The 26,864-nt window shown below is 37.0% G+C and overlaps 1 protein-coding gene across 2 annotated transcripts in view; it reads right to left on the bottom strand.

The window, feature by feature from the left end:
• Nucleotides 1-3,212: 3,212 nt before the first annotated feature.
• STIM2 (stromal interaction molecule 2) overlaps nt 3,213-26,864 on the bottom strand; it is a 71,595-nt gene continuing 47,943 nt past the window's right edge. The window contains exons 4-13 of one of the 2 annotated variants that reach the window (XM_032110395.1): nt 20,348-20,459; nt 19,585-19,700; nt 18,174-18,351; nt 17,091-17,268; nt 16,347-16,514; nt 16,052-16,152; nt 15,573-15,811; nt 11,745-11,946; nt 11,323-11,471; nt 10,626-10,934 (exon numbers count right to left, since the gene is read on the bottom strand). In XM_032110395.1, coding sequence (XP_031966286.1) covers nt 10,897-10,934; nt 11,323-11,471; nt 11,745-11,946; nt 15,573-15,811; nt 16,052-16,152; nt 16,347-16,514; nt 17,091-17,268; nt 18,174-18,351; nt 19,585-19,700; nt 20,348-20,459 — 1,481 coding nt within the window. In that variant the 3' untranslated portion in view covers nt 10,626-10,896. Of the gene's footprint in view, nt 10,935-11,322; nt 11,472-11,744; nt 11,947-15,572; nt 15,812-16,051; nt 16,153-16,346; nt 16,515-17,090; nt 17,269-18,173; nt 18,352-19,584; nt 19,701-20,347; nt 20,460-26,864 lie in introns of both variants that reach the window. The other variant, XM_032110394.1, reaches the window with a different exon arrangement.

Below are 26,864 nucleotides of genomic sequence, written 5' to 3'. Positions count from 1 at the left end.
CAGCTCTCTCAGACACACGATCAATCACTAGCAATGCACAGTAGCTCTGGCCAGACCTGCCTGGACTGCAGTATTCCAGGCTCAAAAAAGGCAAAATTACAATAAAAAACCCTGAAAAAAATTTAAAAGCCTTAGATTTGCCTGTAGGATGAGGAGATACATTGCCAACAGCAAAGCAGCAGAGCTGTCCCAGACCTGCTTTAGGCACTGGAGGCTGCAGAAGTCCATTGAAGACCATACACTGCACTGCAGAAACTTTGCATTGCATTACACAAGACAAAAGTCAGATTCACTACAAAACATAACTTTATGCCAAAGGAGATGCTGGGACTGATGGGTTGAGCAGCTGACTGAAAGAAATCAAGATCACCAACACACAACCAATTATTATATTTAGTTATTCTATACCAGAAAATTTGTCTTTAAAGGGTGTATTCTTTTCTATGAGAAGTTTCTAAACTGAGGGTTTTGAAATTGATATTTAACTTTTACAAATTAATTTTGGAACTTTTACTGTTTACAAATCAGAAGTCATACATCAAAGCAGAAACTACAGACTTAAAGCACATCTGTGGCCAGGTAATGTCTAAATGCATGAATGCAAGAACTCTTCAAAGTGACAGGAACCTTGTTAGAAAAAGTCCACATTCAGAAACCCTTTGCTTATTAGGTACTGGAGAGACATTAACTTTGCCAACTTTATCAAAACTCTGTGTGTTTCTTGTGTCTCTGCTACTTCTTCCAAATTATTCAAAATCTCTGACAATGTAAACTGCAGTTATCCAGGCTGTTGTATGCTCCAACTAGGCAACAGCAACCTGAAAAAAGAAAATACTTTAAACACAACAGGGTTGGGGGAATTTGGGGGTCAGGAGGGGGAGGTTGGTTGGTTTGTTTGCTGGGAGTTTTTGTCATTGTAGATATTTAGGGTAGTTATCTTGGAGTGTTCCTGGTAGATGACATTTTATCTCCAGAGGTCTATCAGATATTATTTCTGATATTTATCTTTCTCAAACTATATCTAAAATTGCTACAAAAAATTTATACAACTACAGATTGAGCAGAAAGCAGAATTGACCTTTTTTTTTTTTTTACCACAAAGCTGTATTTCCATTGACAACCCCTTTAGAATCTTATATCTACACCTTAAAAAAGGATGTGTTTCATGAGAGCAGGAGTAAGGGAGGAGAAAAAATTCCAAAATAATATCAATTACATAGTCTGTGTTTGAGCTTCCCTCATACATAATTTGTACCTTCAATCATTCTTCCAGACTCCTGCATTCCAGAGTACAAACAATTCATGGTATACCCCTTCTTCTCCTGTGCCCCTGTCCCCTGTCTCTTTCTTCACCCACACTTGGCGTTCACTTGCCTTCACACCCAGGCTGTAATTGTGACAATTTCTGGAATACTTCTTCATTGCTAAGTATCTCCTGTATAAAACTGATGAGAAAAACTGGAGGATGAGTCGTTTAGTAGTATAGATAACAACAGGAAATCTAGCATGAGGTTCAGAAATGCCTTGCAGAATATGATCAGCCACAGGCTGAAATATAAGACCTCTAAGAATAAAGACAAAACCTGGCCTTTGGAACTTAACTACTTAACTTGCTCTTTGAAAGTTGGAAGAGGAAGAATTGAAACAGAAAAGTACTGCAGCATTAAGCTGACAGAAAATTCAGCTAAACTTCTCTTTGAATACAGATAAATTCATTGCATAAAGAAATATTTTCCACTGTATAGCTATGTTTGTGGATACCTAGCACATCCTTACAAGGCACTCAAAGTATCAGGGAGTATATGGTAGACCTTTCTGAAACTGTTCCAGAACCAACTGAACCAGGAACACTCTATGCCTAGGAAAAGCGAAATGCCCAAAGGACCTTGCAGGAGATTACCTGTCCCATTTCAACCCTATTTCACATTCTCCATCTCACTTAGGGAAAGCACGATGCTATAGAATTTCACAAGTGATTCCATCACCCAGTGGAATTGAAAAAACTATCAGTTTAAAAGCCTAGTTTTGGCAGGGTAAGGCAATGGACTTTGATTCAATTGTAGTCAAAAGCAGTTCATCAGAAAAAAAAAAAAAATCAAACCCTGACTTCATTGACTGCATAGCAGCTTGCTGAAGCTGTTAATTAACCAAAGCTCAGTAATGTCCTTTGGGATTAGAATGCTCTGTGCTCCACTTGCTTGGGTGCCAAGTCTTGCAGTAAAATAAGACATTTCTTATAAGCTATGCTGTAATAGCTCAAATCAACATTTGCAGGAGAAATTAACAGCAGGTTCCCAATAATTTAGCTCTGAGAAGATACTGATTTAGGCTTTGCCAGCCTATATGATTTCCCCGTTGATGAACAGTTAACACTGTTTAATCAAAGAACAGGAAGGACAAATTGAAGTGAAACCAGTGACCAACTCACACACACACCACATTATTGCTTCTGAAGTGGGCTGTATTAGACAACTAGAGTTGAAAATAATTTATATACAGATTCAATTATCAGTATCCAGTTTTATCTGGAAAAAACTAATTTAAATTCTCTAAACATAATTCACACTGATCCTGTGGTTCACCCGTGTTGTCACTCACTCATTTACCCCACCACAATCTTGTCATCTCCACATATGTCGGACTTTTGGTTACAAGAGAAGCCACTTTGAAAAAGCTCTTCTTGAGCTTCTTCCTTCTCCCAGCTGCTACAAGTTAAAAGCAATATTAAACAACAACAAGGACTTTTTTTTTTTTTGCTGGTAGAGAGCCACAGGCTCTCAAACTGATCCTCATGCTCAAAATCACAAGGCTACATATTATTCCAGCAGTCACTCGGAAAGGCTTTTCAGCTTGCTCAGAAGGAAAAAAAAAAGAGGGAAAATAAAAACCCCAACACAAGCCCAAAATCCCAAATCTTCAAAATGTTATGCAACTTAAACTCAGAAAGGCTCTTTGAAGCAAAAGCAGTAAGACTCAGGATTTACAAGCCTAACTGTAGCACCCTAGTTGCCATACAAAACTGTCCACCTTTCCTTTCCCAGTAATATTGCTGTCAAACTTTAATAGCATGAAAAAGAAATACTGGCCAGAACCCTAAGCAAAACCAACAAAACTTATCTCAAGAAAATATTTTTTTTAAAAAAATCAAAATTTATGTACTCAGGGAACAGGCTAAGATCAATTAAAATTACATAACATTTTCACTAACACAGTTTCACTTTTCAAAATGAAAGTCAGATTTATTCAACATTAAGTGCAACAACACATCAGAAATCAATAAAATCAATTTTCACTTATAAAGTAAAGCAAAGTAACATGAATAAACACAGGAAAATACTGTCTGAGACTCTCCAAGGAGGACATTTCTCATAAGACTCACAGAAAAGGAAAAAAAAAGGATTTTTATATGCAAGACTAAATTCCCCAAAATTCAGATTTTTTCCAGTTGTAAAGCAATATATAGCTAATGGGAGGTAAACTAGAAAAGGGAATGAAATGCATCATGCTGTACAACACCAAAGAAATACTCCAAATGCATTTGTGTACAGCATTAACAACATGCAATAGATGAGGTTAAAAGCAAGTACAGTGTATATATTAGAGACAGAAACTAGTCAGTCTGAGGGCTTTGTTTCTTATTTTAGTTCAACTAACGAAAACAAACAGAAGCCAAGAGCAAACAGAGGAAGAGCAGAATCTGCATGGAGAACATCTCTTCCCAGAACAGTAAAGCATCTTAAGATTCAAATTTTGCACATATTTACTTGCCTTGGTCCTCTTCTTGCTATGTCATTAAAACATACCCAGATCCAAGGGGCTTTATGCAAGTATCTACATTTTCATAAAGCACTAATAAAACAAAACAATGCAAGTCATTCAAATTCTGCTAATCTTTTAAGTCAGGCATTAATATGCTGAACACTCACTACAACTCAATGTTATTTAAATTAAAAATAAAAACAGGGCAAGACATCTCCCAAACAGCCTTGCTGAAATCTAGGGTATTCTAATTATATTTGTTGCTTGGAGGAGAGCAATTTGAAAATAGACGTGCTACCCAATTCATTTCTTTAGGAATTATTTAAACAATACTTTTAGACAACAGCTGGTCTCTTTGTTGGTTCTATTCAGTTCACAGCCTGACAGATTTCTCTTGCCAGAATTTTTTTTTTTTTAACAGCAATTTTTTAAGACAAACTCCCAAGATCTCCTATAGATTTTGTCAGCTATTGAAAAGCAAGCAAGCATAGCACACATGCAAGTTATTAGAGAGCCAAATATAATTAACTACAATGTTCCAAGCAGTAAGTACATCTACATTCCCCTGGGGAGACTCCATCTTACTGGGAGATGGATTTGAAAGCTGATAAAGAACACAGAACACCTGGTTCACTTCAGAAGTTCTCTGCCTTCCACCTGAAGACTTACAGGAATCCATTCTACTACCCAACAAGCTAACAAGCTAGTATAAATACTTAAGATTGTCATTAATTTCTGTAAGAATGGAGTGATGGCTGACAACTGCAGACTGACTTTTGTAGGGTTGGACATACTGACCTTAATTTTAAATTAATTCAAGTCTGAAAATAATTGTGCACCATTAAGACACAAATAAACAATCAAAGGATAATTTAAGGATAACTTCACCACTCATATACAAATTACACCAGCCAGTGGTCTACCTAGTTCCCCTGAAGTACAGCAGTGTTTTTACAATATCCAACTGAGACCAAGTCTTTAAAAGGCAACTATTTACCATTTATTTATTAGCAATTCCCAACTGAAAAAAAAAAAAAATGTAGTATTCTAAACAATTATCAGTACCTGCTTATTTTTTTAACAGTAGAGGGATCACAAAGAACTGAGTTGAATTAAAATAAAAGGAATGTGAAGGACAAAGTTTTAATTCAGACGTCTTTAGCACATATTAAACCAAAACTGACATTAAGACATGCTACTGAAAGTTATCTGAAACTGCTCTGAGGTCTGGCAATCACTCCAGTTAGTACTGTAACTACCAAATTTAATGCTGGGTGAAAAATAGAATAGAAATTAGAAATAAGAAGGTAATGCCCTGAAGAGTACACCTAAAGAAGAAAGTGAGGGGTTTTGTTGGATAAAAATTTACTGATCTGAAAGCCTTGAGATTGAATGTACCTTTTATCTCCAGCTAAGTCGTGAGTACTCCTTAGGAGGAGATTTAACACCTCTGAATATTTTTCATCCTCTCCAATGAGCAAGCAGCATTTTTTTTACCTTGCTTGAATGTGCTTTCCTTAACATCTAAGCAGAAAACAACCTTCTCACTTTCATTTCAGTGAAGCATTAAAGACACAGAACACACACACACACAATTTGGTAAACTTGAGATTCAAAGTTGTAAAGAAAAACAAAAGATAACACTAATCTACTTTACTTCTGAATGCTTAAAGTGGACTGGTAAGTACTGCCATCTGCTTAAGCAATGCCAGATGCAAGAGCACCCAGGAATAACAGTTTAAAGGTTATTATTGTTACCATTTATATGAATTGGTGCATTCTATTTATGCAACAGAGAACTTAGTGGAGAGTCAGATAAACACCATCTGTACTGGGCTGGAACCAAAAACTATCCGTTGAACACCTGTATGACACATTTGAACTGCTACTGAAACCTCGAAGAAGGGTTACCTGAACATTTATACACTGTCAGGCAGCCAAACTCTGCAGGCAATTTTTGGTTATTAGTTATCCCAACATCTGTGTCACTAGCAGAAAATGTTAGCAGCACTTAAGACTCAATCAGACACAGTGGGCTTCACCACAAACCACTGAAGATGCAACATCCAGGATTAAAATGCCTACAAGCAATACGGAGCAGTGATTCAAACATGAGATAGTAACACACCCCTTTAGTGAGAGCAACTAGAACAGAAAAATGTGTTCTCCCTACTTAACATATTGCACGAGGAGATAAGCAAATAGACAAGAGGTCCAAGAACTAGTAATTCCTCTATTTGGCTTAAAAAAATATTTTATTTACATTCTCCACTGCTCGTAAATTTGCTTGAAATTAAATGAGAAAAAAAAAAATTCGTTGTATACATTATGAAGGTGAGGTAGTAATCCCTCTCCAGCAATGTATCATAGAAATGGAATGAAACTATTCTGAAACTCTAAGAGCTGGTGGTATAAGAAATACTAATTAGCTCACTTCCCTCCTGTGCATGCCATGTTCCCATATACTGGGAAGCAAAAGGGCAAAATCTTGAAAGCTTTGATTTCCAACTAGATTTATCTTTTTAGGCTTTCAATCAATTGTAAATTATTGCCTAACTCCAGCTGGCATCCATAAATATCATAAGAAAACTGAAATCAAGTATTCTTGGCTTCATCATCTTCTAGGCTTCCAAACAAGGAACTATAACATTACTACTTGGACTATGATTGAGAATTTTTCCTCTTTCAGCAAATTGCCCCTCAGGAAATAGAGGGTAATCTGCTACCTAGGTACCAGTGAGGGAAGAAAAGCTGACATATGCCTGGAACTGTCAATGAACAATTTTAAGGTCCATCACTGAGCTGCGGGGGATGAGGGATGGAGGGGAACTGACCGAAAAGAAAAACCAAAAAACCCAAATAAAACCAAACTGTTTTAATCTCTAAATGCAATGTAAACTGGCCAAAAGCATTCTCCATGGCAACGAAAATGCCCTTCCTAAAACTTTTAGGCTTTTAGTAATCAAGTGTCATATAGCTTTAGTAAGAATTGTGGAAAGGTTTGGGTTTGTTTAGTTTTGGAAGAACTGGGATTTTTTTTTTCTTTATATAGAACCATACATTTGTCACTTCTTCATTTTACAAGTGACTTAAACAGCAACTTCTTTAGGGAGAAGTCTTTTAGGCAATTTCCACAAAGGAGCTGCTGTCCTGACAAAGTACTCTAACAAAATATTTAAAAAGCAAAGAGCCTCATCTTGTGAAATACCAGAAAATTAAAAATAGAACACGGATTTTAGCTATAAAAGCGAAAAAACACCCAAAACCAAAAAATCCACAAACCAATCCCTAATGACACTAGATGACTGTCTCAAGTGACTGATATGTCCTGTGAATCCTCGTGGTTGGAATGCTGGCTGGACTCACTGACTGCCAGCAAGTTCAAGTTACGCTGTTAGCAAATGGAAACGGAACAGAGAACCTTTTGAGGCAAATTGTGTCACTTCTTAGGTGTGGATATGTGCCAGGTACTTCAACACTAAGACTGGATTTGATAACTGCCAATGAAGATCTACCTTAGGGCCAGTGCTCTGAACATCCCTCAGTAAAATGACTCGAACTATTTGAAGACGGGAATTTCCGCAGTAGCTGCAGTAGGAGCAGTGGAAGCCACTTACCCTGTGGACAAATTTAAACGGCAAGAAATGCAAGTGGCCTATCAAAATAATAATAAATAAACTCAATTAACTTAAAATTAGTTTGTGCTCCAACATGTAATACTCACCACTTCTGATTGTATTAATTTAAGCTTTTAGTTCTCTAACACTTATTAAGAAGCAGCTATAAAGTTACAGGACATCTGGTGATACACTGAGTGTTGAGAGTAGTCTGTGTTCCAAAGGTTTGTCATTTTGAAGACAAAATCGATCACTATGATAATTTCATCTGATTTGTTTGTACAACATCATGACATACTACTTCCAGAAAATAGTTATATTTTTTTTAAAAGATATTATTTTAAAAGATATTAAACACTTTAACTCTCAGCCAGTGAAGAGTTCAATAGCTCCTCTATTTCACTTTTTAGTTATACTTACTACAGAAAACTGAATTTGTCTGTTTTGGCTTCTCAGCATTTGAGTTTGCCCAATTTTGATATCAGAATTAAGAAGTGCTGCCCTCCCACTCCTCAGTACCAGATTTTTTTCCATGTGTAAATATTTACTCTCCAGTACCAATATGCCACTTCACCTTTTTTGGTAATGAAAGAGACACAGTTACCCAAATCTCACACCAAGATCTACTATCCAGCCCCAGATCTTATTTTAAACTCAATTATTGCTCTAGCCTTCAAGTGCATCAAGATTTTTCTGGTAGCAGTCTTCTCCACATTGTTTGGGAGGCACAATAAGTTCCCTACTAAAATAAAAGTAATTGTTCCCTTTGTAGATGTTCAAGTACTTCATCGGGCTTTAAACCACAGCTCTTGAAGGCTCAGCATTGAGGTCGTTCTTCAGCATAAGTCTTTTTTCATCGCTGCTTTTTGTTGTCTGCCACGTACTGAGTGTACAACCTTCGTTCAAAGAGACCATTTTGATTACTACAGCTACAGCTGTTCAATCTGATGATTCAGAGAATAATGGAACAATATTATGTTCTCATTATTTTCTATTCCAACAATTTTTTCTTCTCCAGACTTTATCAAACAGTTGATTTGTCCCATGCTTTTCTGCATAGATGGCCTACAATCAGTCTCTGTTAGACAATAAAACTTTGGATTACTTCTGTTCTCTTAAGGAATTAACCAATGTACCAGGACATTTAAAGTACTTGCACATGTAAGGTCTCCACCCGATTTTATAACCCTTCTCTTTCAACCATGTCACTAACCACAGCAAATCTGCTGTTAAAATCACCACCACTTCTTGAGAAGAGAACTAACACATTGGGTATGTACAGTAGAACCTAAATAGAAAATTATAGAAAAGACACTTATCACTTGATTTCAATTAGCTACAGGCTTTGAAGGCTCCTTACTAGAAAAAATTTAGGCAGTCAGTGAAATAATTCTTTCATACAGTACATCACAGACATATTGGCAAGAAGTGAGCTCCTAATCACAAGTCCTGGCAGTGGCACCTGCTACTGAGGCAACTAGAACACCCCTATGGAAGATCTGAGACTGCTTAGTCATCACTGGGTAAATTGCTTGTGTTGACTAGAGCAGGAAATATTTCTTTGGAATGTACCTCAGAAGAAACTCCTGCTCGGTATTAACATTTTCAAACTGAATAAAAGGCACTGTTGCTTAAGCAGTACATTTCTTTTCTCCAACTGTTTAAAAAAAATAAAAAGATGTGTTTGATGAACTAGCTACTGCTACCCTAAGAAAGCTTTCTTGTTACCTCACAGTAATTTCATCTTTCCCTATAAAAGCTTCACAAAAATTGCTTTTATCTGAAGTATGTCATCTCACCTTTATATCTATCTTTATATCTAAAATTATGAGTTAGTATAACAGTATGCATTATAAAATTATACCATTTACTTCAGACATCTCTGAACAGCTAAATCTTCAAACTATACAAAAATAAAGTGTATGAAATCTTACAAAAGGAGGACATTAAGACAATAATAGCTAATTCAAAAAATATAACTTATACACAGCAGTAAGCATAAGCAATGTAGCCTACGACACCTTTCAATTAACAGGACCTCTGAAACATGTCTGAAACAAGCATCAGCTAAAATTGGAACATTCCGAAGCACAATAATGTTTCCAATTTATTATCTTTACCACAGTACAAACTTTCACAACCCAAATGTCCATTATCTGTCGATCTGTAAACAAAAGCTACTATTCCCCCTCCTCATTTTGAAAGGGTGAATTTTTTTCAGTCTTCAGTAAAGTTTCACAACCATCTTGCATAAGGAATCAAGAGCCTGTTCTCTTGGTAAATTACTGGTTTTTCTTTTTTTGTGTTTTTCTTTTTTTTTTTTTTTTGTTTGTCATACAGCCTGCAGTGAATTAAAATCACAGTGAAAGTCCTGGGAAAAAAATGATCTTTACAGCAGGACTTGAACCATTCTAATAATAAATGCGTCTAACAAAGCTTCCCATAATAAAAGCATGACATTTCCATTTCCAGAAATCAAGTCAATTAGAAATGCTAAATTCTACTTAAAAACCCCAAAAGATCTAAAAGTGAAAAGATTCATCTTCTCAGTCAAATACAAGTCTTTCAGTTTCACTTGCAGAGACTGTTCCAGTCTGTAAAAGAGTAGTGCAATTCATTTAGTTCTACTTCTTTTATTTATGTTAAAGTCCAGTAGATAAATGTCCTAGTTCTATGGAAAGATAGGAAGATGCTCCAGTAAACAAGAAACTTTGGCAAGCCCAGGAAGGCTTACTAGTCCATTAAAGCTTAGGAGTCCAAAGTGGCTTAAAAATGGTTTATGGATAAACTTTAAAAAGCCCAACAAAACTAATTAAAAAAAAAGAAACAAACCTGAAAAAGACAAACTAAAAAAATAAAGAAATAAATAGGCAGAAATTTATGTAAACTGTCTGAACTTTTTAATGATTTCTCATTGACAGCTGGCACGACCGTTGACAGTACAGTCATTAAATATAGGTGACCTACAGAGTATTCCATTAGGGCATCCAGTCTGGAATGCTCAAATGGAATTACATTCCTAAAGATCTAAAAAATAGAGTTCTTATAACATTACTATAGGTTTTCTTCTGCCCACCTCACTTACACTTCTTCTTAAAGAGGTTTTTTATTTTTGATGGCTTTTTACTTTTTTCACCATTCTGGTAGAGGTCCTGTGGGATGCTGCTTATCCTAGGGACAGAAGCAGCTTCATGGCTGGGTTTACTATCACTGCCGGTTGAAGAACATGAGGTGTGACGAGGCTTTGGGACTGGGATCCCAGCTGAAAGCTGGTTCATGCTGCAAGACTTCTCCAGGATTCCATTATAAACTTTGCTTGCAGGACTAAAGATCATGCTCTTAGTTTCTGCCATGCCTACACAGTCAGGAGAGCCCCTAGAAATATCTGCAGTTAGAGAAGAGGAGTCTCCCGTAGATGATTCCTCAAGTGAGAATTCTTCTGGCGATACTTTCTGAGGAGAAATTGTCTGGTACATCTCAAGACTTGCTGGAGGAGACTGTTTTCTTCCAATGGATGAATTTAAGGAGTCACATTCCGAACCTGTTTCCTGTACTTCCCTGAGTCAGAGCAGAGAGAAGAGAAAATATAATGAAACTACAATTTCCTTCATGCAGTTAAAAAGGAAATTAATTTAGAATCAATAACATTAGTCTAAAAGCACCACCCACACTTTTCCTTAGTAGTTAATTAAACAAAAAAAAATTAAGTTAAACATTTTAAGTTACAACTTGCATTACATCATTTTATTATCTAAACTTAAGGGAATTAGTTTGTGCAATCTTGCTTTTGTGGGCAGCAGCATCTGCCCAGAATCAGTCATTTGTATATCACTTCAAAGAAAAAAAAATATCTTTCTGGCACGTGAAGTCAGAAAAATTATGAAACGAAAGAAGGAGATTTAAGCCTATCATATACAAAAAGTTTCTTCAGGACAAGTGTCCCTACCTTTCAACAAGCTCATTTGCTCCTTCCAAAAGGAATTTAACCTTTTCCTATGAGGCCATGTAACAAGAGTAGGTACACGCTCAACATGCTGTAAGAATTGTGTTACCATCCATCTCCTCTTCGCCCAGTAGCTGACATTGCTTTTGATCCTAGTTTCAGATGTAAAAGCCAGTAACATATTGTAATGGAGAATCAGGGTTAGTTCAGTGCACCCTGGATTGTAACATTACTTAACTGTATATGACATGCTAGCTATTTACATACACATACCAGACAAGAACTCTGTGTTCCATGTAGACTATATTAATTTATATTATCCTATAGATTACTTTAACTTTTGGTTTGGTTTAACCTCTAATTCTAAACTGTTAGTCTCAGTAATCCTATCAAGAGTTCCAAGTGCTGTTTGCTAGTCTCCGTACCATTGTTTATCAGCAGAGAAGTAAATGGCTTCCTCCTCCTCTTCAGTTCGATAAAGAGCTGGGCAGCTCGACACAGAAAGGATGTCAGGGTCAGGGGAGTGCAAAGCGTGCTGAGACTGTGGAGATGATGGCACAACATTGCGTCTTGATCTACACAAGCTACTGCTTCTTGCCAGTGTGCTGGGAGGTTTTACAATGGACCCTGAGGCAGAGAAAAAGCAAACCAAAACCCTCCAAGTGACATTGATGTTAACAGTATCTACTCTGAAGACTAAGTAGCAGGTATCTGCTTCAGTGACAGTAACTTTTAAACAACTTTGACATTGCTTGACTGTTTCAGAGGAAGAAAGACTGGCACACCTCATACATTCCACAGTTAGATGAAGCAGCTAATCAAGATGCAACTGCAGAGATTTTGTGCCTGCCAAATACTATCCTGACCAAGTACACCAAAGCTCTGGCTCACTATGCTCTCTTGAGAACAAAGAGAAAGATTCTACTGAAACTCCCAACCCTTTCTAAACTAAAAATAGTAGTGCTAAAATTAGTATGTTACACAATGTCCTGTATTTTACTTGTGTGGTGATTTGGAGCTTAGAAGAAAATGTAAAATTTTTGCAATGTAGGTATGACTAACCAAACAGCCCACTGAAACACGCTGCACTAGTTGAAAAGTAGGTTAGACAAGACCAATTTCACTTATGTAACATGATAGGAAATATATAATTCAACCTCATTTTAAGCTCAAGAACTTCCTTTTAGATAAAATTTTCTCTTGCCAGGCTAACTGAATTTCTGGAAGCAAAAATACTAAGAATGGGTGGAGACATCCACACAAGACTTCATCAGCAAAGTACCCAACAGGAAGTGATAAACATTCCTAACCCAATTCCTTCTTCAAAAGATTATTAGGCAGGGATACTTGTACAGAAATATATCTACAGACCTGTTTTCAGGCTAGCTGTTACAAGTCTCAGGATATTTCATACCCCTCCTCAAAGTGTCCCACAGAATGCATCACTGCTTATGTAAGACACACCAGACTCTTACTGCTGTTCAAAATTGTTTGACAAACACAACATGCTAAAAATCCTTTCAATTATTTTTATAGATGAGGATGTCTAGCCTGACAAAATACATTTCATTTTTTCCAATGCCAGTTTATCATCAGATAAATTACAGTTTCCCTTCCTGGAATCTCAGAAAAGGACAAGTTGTCCACTCTTTTTTAGCACAGGAAATTACAACTTTCACAAAACAAGAAGTAACTGCACCTTTGCCAACACATAGATTTACTTCCACTCCTGAGCAGAAAAGAAAGGTTTGCAAGTCTCAACATGAGAGTTGTCATGTAACTCAAACTTCTAATTTTACTTTCAATAAATTCCCTACTGACCTTAAAAGCATATTGGGAGCTCAGAAATCATCTCGTGTCATTACAAAAAACATTCCTCAAAGAACAAATGTGAACTGAGGTAAGAGACTAAGGATATCTTTAGGAAATTTGTGCTACAGTCCAGGTAAATCAGATGCCATCCTACTTGCTGGTATAAAAAAAACCCAAAAACCAAGATTGCACCATCAGTGAATTTTGAGAGAAGTAACAAGCATTTTGATTCTTTGTAGGTGTATATACACAGGAATTTGAAGAATTCAGCTATGACAATTTAACATGTGGAATTTTGTAGTACACATGAAACTCACTAAACCAAGGAACCAGCTGAATCCTAATCAGTCAATGAAAAAGCAGAAGTTTCACTATCATCTTCCTGCTGTAAGGACTTTGTTCCAGTGTTGGGCACTATTTCTTAATCCGTTTTTGTTCTCCAGCTTGAGACTGATCAAACAGCTCTATTACTTGACACCATATTAGCCTATCAACCCAATTGCTCTGGCACAAAGAAGCCTGTCCAACAGACTTCAAATTTTGTCAATCTTATGAGTCCAAAGGATGCTGGGGCAACGTAGTAGCCCAGCCCACTTTAGATCCAGTGACTGAAATAGCCCCATTCTTAAGTGACCTCCTGCACACTGCTTTTTGCCTGAAGCCTCATGACCAAGACAAGCTATTTTGCCTCTGTCCTTTCTCATGTGCATTTGTTATTTTTTTCTAAAGGATGGGAATAATTCAGCAGTTACCGAACTAACCTGCAATAATTTGACTCCCCAAAAGTAGTTTCAACAACAGACCATTTAGCATATTTTTCCTCTCCTTCCCCACTCCCAAGTGTTTCCATGTTTTATTTACTGAACAGAAATTTTAAAAGCTAGTAAATTAAGGACAAGCTACTTCCTTCATGTGATAACTTTGACAACATCAGGTTCTTGTGCCTTACCGAAATTCAGAAAGAAAAAAAAGGAAAAAAAAAATTAAAATTTTTGTAGTGTTACTAAGATTCAGATTCCTTTCATCACTGAGAAAGAAATACTTGCAAATGAACTGATCTTTAGTCAAAAAAATTAAACAATAACTGCAAAAGCACACAGTAAAGTTTCATCTACCTATGCTCTTACAAACCGTACAGTCCTTTTCTAATTGTAGCTCCTTTGATTCAACTGCATTCCCTTCTCTGGATTCACTTCTAAGCAAGAGCTAAATGAGAAGAGTGACTAAAAAAACCACAAGTCTGAAGTCTTTTACACATATCCAAGTGTTGTCATTTTAGACCATCTGGAAAATCATGACAATAAATGGAGCTCTTCATTTTGAAGTCAGACCACAGGTTTCCCTATATAGAATTGGAAGCTTAACTCCAGGCATCCATATTTTATTGGGTCTCAAATAAATTTGTTGCTAGGGTTTAAATCAAAGTCGTTGCACTGAAGATGACTAGAGAAACAGCATTCCTTAAAAGTGATCAGAACTTGCAGTTAATAGTGTTGCAAGAGGATTAATGAACTTTTCAGCATGGTCTGAAGAAAAAAGATTGGTACATTTAGAAGAAAAACAAATGCCCAAGGCACACAAAGCGAAGCCAGCAAAGTGGCGACCTTATGCTATTTTAAAATACAGTTTGAATTTCTTCTGAGATTCCCAGCCCTGGAAGAAAAATGTATCCATATGACAGTTTTCCTTCCTACTCATTCCTCAGCTTGAAACAGCTTGTTTGAATAGCTGCATGGGAGCTCATCTTTTTGATTTGCCTCTAGAGCCCAGTTAATCACAACTGCCATGAAACAGGCTCTTGTTCTGACACAATGACTCATGATATAAGGGTGGTCTGAATCCCCAGTGTATATCTTCTGATCATAGTTTAGCCAAAGCTGGATTTCCCTCCCTCCAGAACTCGGCCTCTCTGCCTGACACTCAAACAACCCACTGTATACAAACACAAACATTCTGCCTGAAAGCTTCCCTTGAAAAACAACGGGATTTTGTTCCAACCACTAAAGAATGTTCGCAAGGCTATGTAGCATGGGGCCTCCCAAAGGATGTGATCTTCCTCGTAGATCAAGGAACCCTGGACTAAATTCATCCCTTCCATCTGAAAGAACAAATGTGCTAACAGAAACTCAGCATTATTCATTACAAACTTTTGTCTAAGCAGCAATCCAAGGTTGACAAGCACTATCAAAACCTTAGCTGAATTTGCCCCACTCTCCCACTGAAACATGAAGAAAAAGCCTTTATTTTGTTATCTTTATTGCAAAACCCAGTTTTCAATGTAAGTCCCACTAGATCTAGTATTTGAAATGCTACCTAATTTTGGTCCTTTTGACTTTGATCTAATTGTATTTGATTTTAGTACTCTTCTCCCACCCACCTGACCTGAAAATCCCATGTCCCCACAACTTTTCCCCTTTCTTTTTACTGAGCTCATCACTTACCATGAAACTGTGAAACTATTGGAGGAGTGTCTTCATCTAAGTCATCAACTCCCCCTGCAATTGGGTAGGGAGGAATGGAAACTCGAGGCATAACTACCCAGCTGTGATCAGAGTAGAGAGAGGAGGTCAAGCTTGGTAGCCCAGAATTGTGTGCAATTTGAAACCCGCAAATCTTCTCAATCTGTTGCCATCGATAAAGACGCTCTCGCAAACATGTCGTCAGCTCAGAGAGTGCTTTCCTGAAGAAAGGCACACATTAAAATTATATACACTGTTCTTAATGATAAAGCAAAGCAACACATTCTTTCCAGCATACCAGAAGATCCATTACAGCTCTTGAAATATTCACATTTTATTATTTTTTCAACTGCTTTACTTAAAGTGCAAAACCACTCAATTCCACAACTCTCAAAAATGCCCTTGTTCTGGGAACAAATAATCACAAAAGAATATGCATCCAGTCCTGGTAACCCTCTTACTTTGCTTCAAGAATTTTATGGTCCACTTCATCCAGGGAGGAGCTGTGTGCAACATGTAATGTTCCAAATACAGTGCTTCTCTTCTTTTTTATCTTTTCTGCCTAAAAAGCAAAGTGAAATGTGTAAAACTAGTAGCATACTTAAGACATGACAAAACATTAGCAATATTGACAGGTAACAACAACAATTGAGAGATGAAAAAAACACAAATGCTTATCTGCGTCGTGTTTACTATTTCATATCTCTAGCAACAGATCAGAAAAATCTTTTAAGTAGCTGAAGAATCATTTATTACCTCATCTTTAGCAATTGCTAGTTGCATTTCTGCATGCTGTCTTTTGATATTGTAATACTGTACTTCAACTTCATGTGTTAACTGAAGCCACTTCTGCAAAGCTTCAGGAACAGACCAATTACTTCTCAACTCAAACTCCTTCTCAGCCTTTTTTAAAGCCATACGAACCTAGCAACCAAGAAGAAATAAAAGTGTCACCAAAAGTATCATTAGAACTGAGAGGTGAATTATAAGTACCTTTATACCCCACAGCAACATACTTGACAGAGCTTGACAGAGTTTTGGTGTGTGCCAATTGTTGTCAGGTAGGCAGATCTGGCATCTCTGAAATCTAGCATATGACCTTCCATACTTTTTCCAATGATATATAGTTCCTAATTCGAAGTTTAAATATTTTTGTAAGATGGTAATTTTTTTAGCCCAATAATCCGAATTTATTGCCATTCAGATGAGACAAAGCTACTCTCTCATCTGATAAAAAGATAAAAAAAGGTTTTGTATATATTTTTGTTCAGTGAATCCAAAAACATTATGATAAGCTAATATACAAAGTTTACAGCTTCTAATAGCTTCAGGATTATTTTACTAGATAACGGCATGATTGACAGACAATCACTAAGCACTCTTAGACTGTTTCCATTCAAATCTAGCATTTGGGGAATATGCTTTAAACACTCCTGTGGACGTAATAAAACTAGGACTGATTTAAAGTCAACACTAAAATTATAAACAGCTGGCAGATACCTGTACTAACTCTTCCTCTGCATATTTGAGCCTGCTCAGTTCACATTCAGCTCCCTCTCTCAATTCCCTTAAGCGATGAGCTTCACGTTTTGCATCATTGATCTCATCCATCATTTTGCGCTCCAGATTTTGCTTTTCAACAGCAACGTTTCTATTCTCTTCTTGTGCCTTCTCAAGCCTTCACAATTGAACAAAAAATATGAGAAAATACACAGCATATTTGTTAAAAGTTGCAGTCCTCAGGATAACAAAATGCATGCAGCAACAGGGCAAGAGGCTATGGGCACAAACCAAAGCACATGAGGTTCCATCTGAACATCAGGAAACACTTTCACCATGAGAGTGACTGAGCACTGGCACAGATTGCCCAGAGAGATGGTAGAGTCTCCATCCTTGGACATATTCAGAAGCCACCTGCACATGGTCCTAGGCAACCTGCTCTAGATGATCCTGCTTGAGCAGGAGGGGATGGACAAGATGAACTCCAGAAGTCTCTTCCAACCTCAACCACTCTGTGATAATAAAGACTCTGCAAGCTTCATGGATCAGCAGCAATTACATCACACAGCGTGAAATCCATGCCAGGCAAAACACCCAAACTTTTAAGTGAACCATCATTAAAAGTGTAGCATCAAAATACAAGTCTCTATAGACAACTGAGTTAGAAGTGCACCACAGACTATCAACTCTCATGCTGCTATATAAGCAATAGAAACTAATCAGTCGGGTGTGTTTCAATCTTAAGAGCTTAAAAAGAAATGTTCTCATTCCCATGAATGCAACTATTCAAAATAAACTGTAATTATATGAAAATAACAGTACATACTTGTAAATCTGTAGGAAAAAAGATTGAGCCTCTATTCTCTACCTTCATCCACAAGTTTGTATTGTCCGCTAAAATATACAGGAGCAATGTCTACCCAAGAAACCAGCACCACTGAAATCACAATTCCCATGCAAAGGGAAGACGGGCAAAATCCAAAGGCAGTTAATGCAAAAAAATTAGAACTGCAAAGGATCTGCATTTGTGTTTAACCTCAAAACAAAAGGACAACTTTTTTTTTTTTCTTTTAGGTTTTATACCTTTCCTGCAAGTCAAGAAGACTTTGCTCTGCTGTTTGGAGACTTTCTAAGTCCTTCATCATTTTTGTGATATGTTCTCTTGAGGTTCTGTTCTGTGTATATGCAAACCAGCAGCCTCCAAAACCGATAACTATAGAAACTGTTAATATAAAATCCTTCATCCAGTTGTGAGGGGGACCTGTGCAGAGAACAACACCATCATTAACTAGTTCATCGATACAGACAACAGACAGAGGCCTTCCCCCCCTCTCCCCGGCCTAAAGGTGACAGAACCTGATGCTAAACAGAATTCTAGCTCATTTACCTCAAACCACCTCCAACAACTACCTTCCAAATGTATTCCACAGCATCTTCCATACAACATAACCAGCTCTGCGCTAATACTTAATCTATACTAAAACATTCATTAGATTGAGAAAAGCTTACTAAACCCCTTTGCAGTACATACTCTGTATCTTTTTTTAAAGTTAAAATAGAGTTCCACAATTGCATTTTATCAGGCAATTTTGAGGAGCTTTGATTACATTTGAGCAAGTTCTCCCCAGTTTGCACCCTCTTAAATACCCTATGCTGAGTTAAAAATGCACTTGGAGAAAATAAAATACATTTTAAAATGGTAACAGCAGCACTTTTACAAAGTTGGATTGCCAAATTGTTGTATCCAAGATTCACACAACACATCTTTGTTAGTACAACATTTATAGTCACTTGCACCTTTGTAAAGACAGCTTCTCTGAGTATTAAAGGTTTAATACAAAGTGCTTCTTTTTCCCCCCTAAAAATCCCCAGCTCAGATCTGGCCTGACTAGTTCAGAAACCCCTGACACGCACAGTACCAGAGCAGAGCTGTAACTGTGTGCAAGCAAGCATGCAGAGCACTGCAGAGCACTGGTGATGTGGTATGGACATGGCTGCATATGGTAAAATGGGTCAGATGTGGAACTCCTGCATTAAATTTAACTGCACTTAAACTCAAGATGTTGGATTTGCACCACCATCTCCTTTTCTTTTCTTGGGGAAGGTCATCCCCTCTCATTTCAGCATCCCAGCTGTACTGTCCAAGCTAATTGAGAAGTGAATGTAACCTTAGCTATAAATGTAATTTAAACAGTCAAAAATATTTAGAGGAAACTTCTTGTGACACAAAAGCAAACATCCATCTATCAAGTGGGGTTAAACTAAAATTTCTACATGATCTTACACACAGAAGTGAACCTTTGTCCTGGTCACAGCATCTAAATAACCTTTTGTAATTCATTGCAGAGTTACACAATGCATGCCAAGCAATCCATCAGCATATCCACAAAATAGATAAGCTGTCCTATCTACAGTATCAAGTGTCATGGAAAACATGCTCTGTTGAATTCTTACAATTAAGAGATAAGAAAAAAAACTCCAAAAAGTTACTAACGGGTGAGAGGTCCAAATAAAACAACATCCAAGGCTTTAAGCTGAAGCTTCTGTCTATGGCTCCGGTCAATTATTTTCAAGTGAGAGATCATGAAAGCATGTTCATTTACTGCTATCCTGTTAATGATAACACAAAACATTGCCTATTCCATAAATACATTCAAAATCAGTCTATGCAAAAAAACAAGACATCAGTAGCATTTTCCACAGTTATATAGATTACAGCTGTGCAATTAAGAGTGAGAAATACAACAGTAACGCTATATAAATGCATATCGGCATGTGACAAAAGAAAAAAACAAAATCATTTACCCATTCTTTTCTTTCTGGAAAAAATAATGAAATAAATCCATGTAGCATAGTTAAATGCATATTTACAGACTCATGACACCAACTCCTAAATACACACAGCGCTCAGGCGTGGTATTTATGCACCAGAAAAGGTATTCTACAGTTACATTGTTATATATATCCATACAATAGACTGGAAGATGTTCAAAAGGAAGTTTGCTACCACACAGAATTATGTGACCTTTGGTAAGAGCTTCCACAGAAAGAAACAAAACTTTTATGAAAGTTATATTTTGAAATATTCTGGCAGAAAAAAAATGCAGCCACCTCTTCAAAACCACCAGGACACTTCTCTTTTCTTGCATTTGACCATATCATGTTAGACTTTAGGTTCACATAGGTGTCTCTACCATACAGACTAATGCAGCAATCTATGGGGAATTATTTGAAACTAATCCAGAAGACACATTCACCTGGGAAGTGTTGTTCCATTGACATTGCTGTCTCTAAAATTCTTTTCATATTGAGGCAATTCAACAAATTCTGACAGCCACTGAAGAGTGTCCTCTTGAGTCCAGTTATGAACTGAAAGAAAAATTCAACGACCTTAAGTTTTCTTTACAAATCAACAGCTTAGAAGACAAGCAGTAGAAAAGCAGGTTACAATAACCAAGAGAGTTTAGCCAAATATAATTCCAGAAAAATTAGTATTGCCAAGGTGTTTCTGGCATTTTGCCTTTTTCATTACATGCTCCCCTGTGAAAGCTTAGGCAAACTATACACAAACAAGCATGGAACCAATAGAAGTATTTCTTTATTAAAACTTTCACAGAACAATTTAGTCTTCTGCTTTAGTTCAAATCAGGACAGCATCTTGTGACTTTCATTTACTTAAACAGATTCCAGCCTCAACTCCTTTGTTCTTGCTACCCTTGCAGAACTAAACACACATCAGCTGGTGCTGTAACCATTTGAGGCAATGTACCAAGATCTTTCCCAGGATGATGCCTTAAAACTTGTTTTGACAAGAATTTTCTTAGAGGCTTATACCTACTAACCACAAAATGGGAGCCAACAAGAGAAGGAGAGAGGAGACTGAAAGAAAACACCAAAAGACAGAAAAAATTTAACAGGAAAACTATTAAATATCTCTCAAACACACCCAAGAAAAGTGGAATTATATGCAAAAATATTTCGAGACTACGAAAAATTACTTAATATGTAGAGAATAATTAACAATTTTCCTTAATAATAGCAACACTACATAAACATTCATAGCTACAGATGTGGTAAGAAAATGCTACCCACAGATACTGGAGAAAAAAAAAAATCACATTTCTGGCCCTTACAGACCAGCTGCTACAGTTTACAGCAGGGAAATTGTTCACTGCATTTATGAGTCTGCAAAAGTCTGTCTGTATATGAAAGAAACAGGGACAGTCTCCTTCTGGTCAGACATGTATTCACATGAAAAACTTTTTTTTTTTTTTTTTTTAACATTTCTCTATCTAGAACTACTTGCATGTGACAGTGCTGGGCAGAGATTTCTGCAGAAACCTTATCACTAGGACACATTCTCAGTGGTAAATTTTAACAATAATCCTTTAGAAAGCGCTGCTGAAAGCTTGACAGGTAAAGCTGCAGGCAATGGAAATTTTTATGAGTTCAAATTCATATTTCAGTTCACACTGTAACTGAAATAAGGACTTCTACGTCTCTTGTCTACACTAGCACAGCTGAAAAATAAGTTTAAACATTTCAGATTATTATCACTTCATATAGGCAGAGACAGAACACATTCCACAGACTGACTTGCAGCTTCAAGAAACAAACTCCCAGTACAAACCTCTTTTTATCTAACCATATGAATGCCTACAGAACCTTCCCAGTATGCTGTCCCATTTCTTTCTCTCCTTGTGAGCCGCAGTCAGGTATTGATTTGAAACAGACTTGGTTTTGTCATATTACTCTAAGATTTTATGCAAAATATCTGGGCTCTATTTATAAACAGATAGGTTTCCCATTGCAAAGATTCTTAACTGTTTTGTGAATAATAAGCAATCAGATTTACAAATTATTCAAAGTCATGTGACTGGTCATTACAAGTCTCAAGAGTGGTAAAATCATCCAGAAAAATATCACCTTAACTGCATTCTAGAAATATGTTCATAGACTGATTCAAAGTAAAAGTGTTGCTTTGATGTGACATGTGAAAAAACCACCTAAAATAGCCACTACACCCTACAGACTATCACTGACAGTACAGAACACTCAATTTCAGAAGCCACACAATTCACTGAGTTATAAGTTGCACAGGAAGGGTTAAAAATACCATTGAGACTTTTCACTTCTACTGCTGGAAGAATTTTCTAGACACTGTCAAATTTTACATAAATTTATAGGTTTTTATAATCCAGTAGTAATTTTAAACATACTATCCTGAAAGAAATGAGGTACACGTTTAAGTGGTTTACCATAGAGCAAATCATATCTGTTGTACTGCTTAGACTGGTGCAATGTTTTCTTCATAGACTATCAAGGAAATTTTCCCAAACAAATCAGTTATATTCTGGAAAAAACAGTTCATTATTCATTATCTATCACTGTATCAGATACCTCCATTAGAAACTGCAAAAAGAAGCAACCAAAGTCTATCCTAAACTAGAACTGAAACTCATACTTTCTGTACTCTTATACTGTTACCCGTTTATGAAAAAATAATATCAATTACTTCTTTATTTATATTGTATCCCTTTAACTGACCACTCAATCATTTAAGCTACCAATACATACTGTCATCTCTTATTATGGGATGTCAAGATCTGAACCTCTGCTCATGTACATATTTCACAAGAAATTTAGATTTATTATGTAAACTAATTCTTCGTTCACAGTAGTCCAGTGCCAGTGCCCGCAAATCCCAAAGTTTTCCAGGTGGACTCAGACTCTAAACTACACTGTTCTTCCTTTCCTATTCTATCAATCAGTGAAAACATTCAGACTGTTTCTTTTCGTTGATATCTTCCATATGTCATATGTTGGTGAGGAGTATTACTTGACTTGTCTCCAATAAGACTTTATGACATACATACATGTTTGTTCTCCAACAGCATAAAGTACTGGAAAGCAAACTGGCCTTTCTCCACAAGAAGCACTTACAGTCCACTGAAACATGACACGAGGCAAGCATGAGATACACCAGGCGTACTGGAGGGCAAGCAGTCCAGCTGAAATTCATCTTGATCAACACTGCCAATTAGAATGTGCCAACTCCCACTAATTAGCTGGGGTTGTAATTTTCCCTTAGCTTAATCACCAAAAAAGAAAGCAGTACTTCAGACAGCAGAGCAGCAAGTCACAATTACTGTAAGTTAAATGCATATAGCATTACAGAGTAATTATAACATCCTTCTTTCTCACACCTCTTTTCACAAAGAGTTACCTTCAGAGAGAGGATGTCAGCAACATGCTTTGGGAAGGCAGGTATAGAAGGCACAGTGTTTACACCCCAGAGCAGCACTCAGTCTCTACACCTCCATCAGCTATTCTACTTCAGACCACAAGTTAGAGTTCTAGGGGGATTTTACTACTTCTTTTGGGGGTTTCTTTCAGAAGGTGAAGATAGGAAAAGTAGCTTTATACTGGCCCTGTATGAAAGTTTCTCATTGTTAACCCACATTAATGGCTGATTAGAAGATCAGGCTATTTATCAGTTTTTCGTGTTAAATTTATCATGTAGCATGGTGCTTCAGGGCAGGGAGGCATGAAGTAAAATAACATTACAGTGTCAGCCTCAGCATTCTTAAGGGCCTCCTACTCCTTCCAGAAATCAAATTACATTTGGTAAGAGTATTTCATGGCAAGGAGTGAAAAATAGCCATATATTAGGCCTAAAGTTGAGAACAGGCTGGCCAGGCACACAAGACTGTTCCTCATCAAGCACACAAAAGGATTCAAAACTTAGTTTTTAGGACCTTCAGCAGTAACATCAGCAGTATGGAGCATTATGTAACTCATCCTTAGCCAAGCCCTGGCTTGCATGCATTTCCAACCTCCAGATATTTAAAACCTGAGACAGCAAATGATTAGAGTGCAATGCAACCACAACATGTTTGTGGTATGCAGTTTAGTCCCAGTTGCTGCAAGAACACTTGTGCAGCAGTACATCAGAATACAACAGGTGATCACACATGCAAATATAGAGCCATTTTTGTATCTTTTTACCCTAATAAATAATGTATCAGACCTTAGTTCACATTCTCTTTTCCAGAGAAGGAAAGAGAATTAAAGGGGGGGGAAAAAAAGGGAACACAAGGAAAATACAAGGCAAGGAAAAGGTTTTTTTCTATTATAGGGTAGTCTATAGGAGATACTATACATTAAAGCTCAAATATGCCATAAGGGTAAAAAAAAAGCTAATTTTTTTTTTTTGAAGGCAGTTTGTAACAACTAGGTTTCGGTAGGATTCAAATTAGTCTGACAACAGCCAAGCATTCATGAACTCCAGGTTTGACCACAACAGTTTTTACTTTGCTACAAAATCAAGTCTCAAGGGGCAGTGCTACATTACTAAGAATGAAGCATCCAACCCTACTGAGTGAGACAGATCAGAGAACTACCCAGCTGAAGGCCCTGATCTTACAGCCCCCTTACTACTGAGTCTAAATACCTACACCCTTCTCTTCAGACAGCAAATTCACATGACCATAGCCCATTACAGGGGCAAAAAGAGAAGGCAGGTGCCTTTGAGCGGGAGAATTTTCAAAGATAATTGTACAAAGACTGGTATTCAGACATCAAACCAAGTGTTCATCTGTCCCCTCTTCCACACTCAAAACTACTATCTCCTCAAGGACCTTGTAGAAAAAATACTGAAGATGCTCCTTTGATATGAACCTAACAGTAGCTACTAAGTTTGTTACTTTTGACTAGCTGAAAGAGTCTGTAGTACATGTATGAATACTGCTTAGTTAGAAGAGGAGATGGTCAAGGAATAGCATACAACAAGCATATACTGGCATTTACATTTAAAGAACAGTAACACACAGTAACAGAAGTCAGAAGACTTTCATAGAGCAGTGTCTTCTACATTTTAAACAGCTGTGCTATTTCCTAGTCACTCCTCTAAATAGAGCACTCTCTGTAGAATTAGATTATGAGATTAAAAAAATTCAAAGGTGACAAAAAGCATATTCTAACTAACCGAAATTACATTATAGTCGTTTTGTACCAAAGGAATAATTTAAACTGAATGGCAACATAGCAACAACACGCTAGATGCTGATTCAAGCTATGCTATGACTCCTTTCACGCAGGTATAGTAACAGCCTTGAACTTCCTTTAATTTGCACCAGCCTAGACTATGCCTTAAGGATTCTGCACCAGGCAGGGACACCAAAAGCCTGCCCAGTGCCAGAAATACTAAAAAGCAATATTCTCAAGCCCCTTCTTTTATTAGACAATTTTTAGAGCTTTGAATGCAGTCAATCCTCAGTGTTACATTCAGTGTATAAAATCCTTCTCAATCAATTATTTAAAAGCAACCTCTATTTTCCTTAATCCTAAATGGAAATATCAAACAGCAATGGCATGTTTTCTCTTTCTTCTCTCAAATCTTATCTGTCTTGCACCACAATATGTTAAACAGAGAACACCTTTAAGCTATTCGACAAATATTTAAGAAAAACATTCACATAAATCAAGCTTTATGCCAAAGAATGGGCAAATTCTACTCAGCATAAACTACACAGAAGTAGATCCAGAAGATGTTTCTGTGTATACTGTCAAGAGCACTAGAGTTTGTAATTCTCACACAGATACCTCAACAGATTGCTTAAAGGTCTCAAATTACCAATACTGTCATTTAGAGTACCTTCCATCCTCTTGTTTAATGTTCTCAAATTGCTATAAACTAGTGGCACATAAGAAACAAATAAATCAAAATTCCTAAAACATATAGGAAGGGATGGTAACATTTTCCATGTTACCTAAAATCAAATTAAAGTAGTTCATTTTCTGAGGGGCGCCATGCTTTCTAACAGTCACCAGACCACTGTTAACACTGCTGGGGAGTCTCATTCTCAAGGTCTCCCTGTGGTGCAACTTTAGTTCTCTCAGCAGGATGCACAAGTAAAGCCACTATAAGAACACACAGTGAGATGAGACATTTCGTCTCAAAGTCTTTTGAGTCTTACTCACCCTACTCACTACATTCAAGAAAACTGGAATAAAGATATAAACAGCAGACAAACTATACTTCTAGTATCATTATAGCCTAAATTTTTGAAGAGTTACTCATGACTTAGACCAACAATTATGAGACAATTTTTTCTGATAATTTAGTTGCAATACTTTCAGGGAACAAGATCTTAAGTGAATAACTATTTAAAGAATATTTGAAGAGATGAGGCTAAAAATTGCTGATTAAAACAGATATTTACTACATACCAAACACTTCATGCATTCCATGAGAATGCCCTTAAGTGACTTCCTACATTAGCAGAATGAACCAATGGCATGTTCCTGGTTTCATTCCTCTCTTGTTCCTACTTTCAATTGTTTGACCCATACCAAGTTTTAGATCTCTCTATGGTTGCCATTAGAACATGTCATGGTTTAGGAATGGTATTTTCAAATTTAGTGCTCCTTCTAAAAACATGTGTGCCATTTCCCCTCCCGCTCCAACTGGAGGCACAAAGGGCAAAGATCACAGGTTGAGATAGGAACGATTTACTGGAAACAGCAATGAGGTAAGGAAACGAACAATAACAGCAACAATACAGTAACAAAAGGTATAAGAAAAATTAAACTACTCATATGGAAAGCCCCTGACAATAAACAAATACCAGACCCGTATGCTGCCCATGTCTCTTGACCAGAATGAACCTCTTCTCCCCAGAAGAGAGAGAGAGACTCCCTTTCCTGGGGTCCCAGCCATGATGTGAGGTGGCATAGAATAACACTCGGGCCTTAGCTATGCTCCCTCCTGGC

Source organism: Corvus moneduloides, chromosome 5, assembly GCF_009650955.1.
Source record: "Corvus moneduloides isolate bCorMon1 chromosome 5, bCorMon1.pri, whole genome shotgun sequence".
In the NCBI taxonomy this organism is placed as follows: Eukaryota; Metazoa; Chordata; class Aves; order Passeriformes; family Corvidae; genus Corvus; species Corvus moneduloides.
Note: the sequence above shows the minus strand (reverse complement) of the source record. Positions and strands in the feature narration are given on the sequence as shown.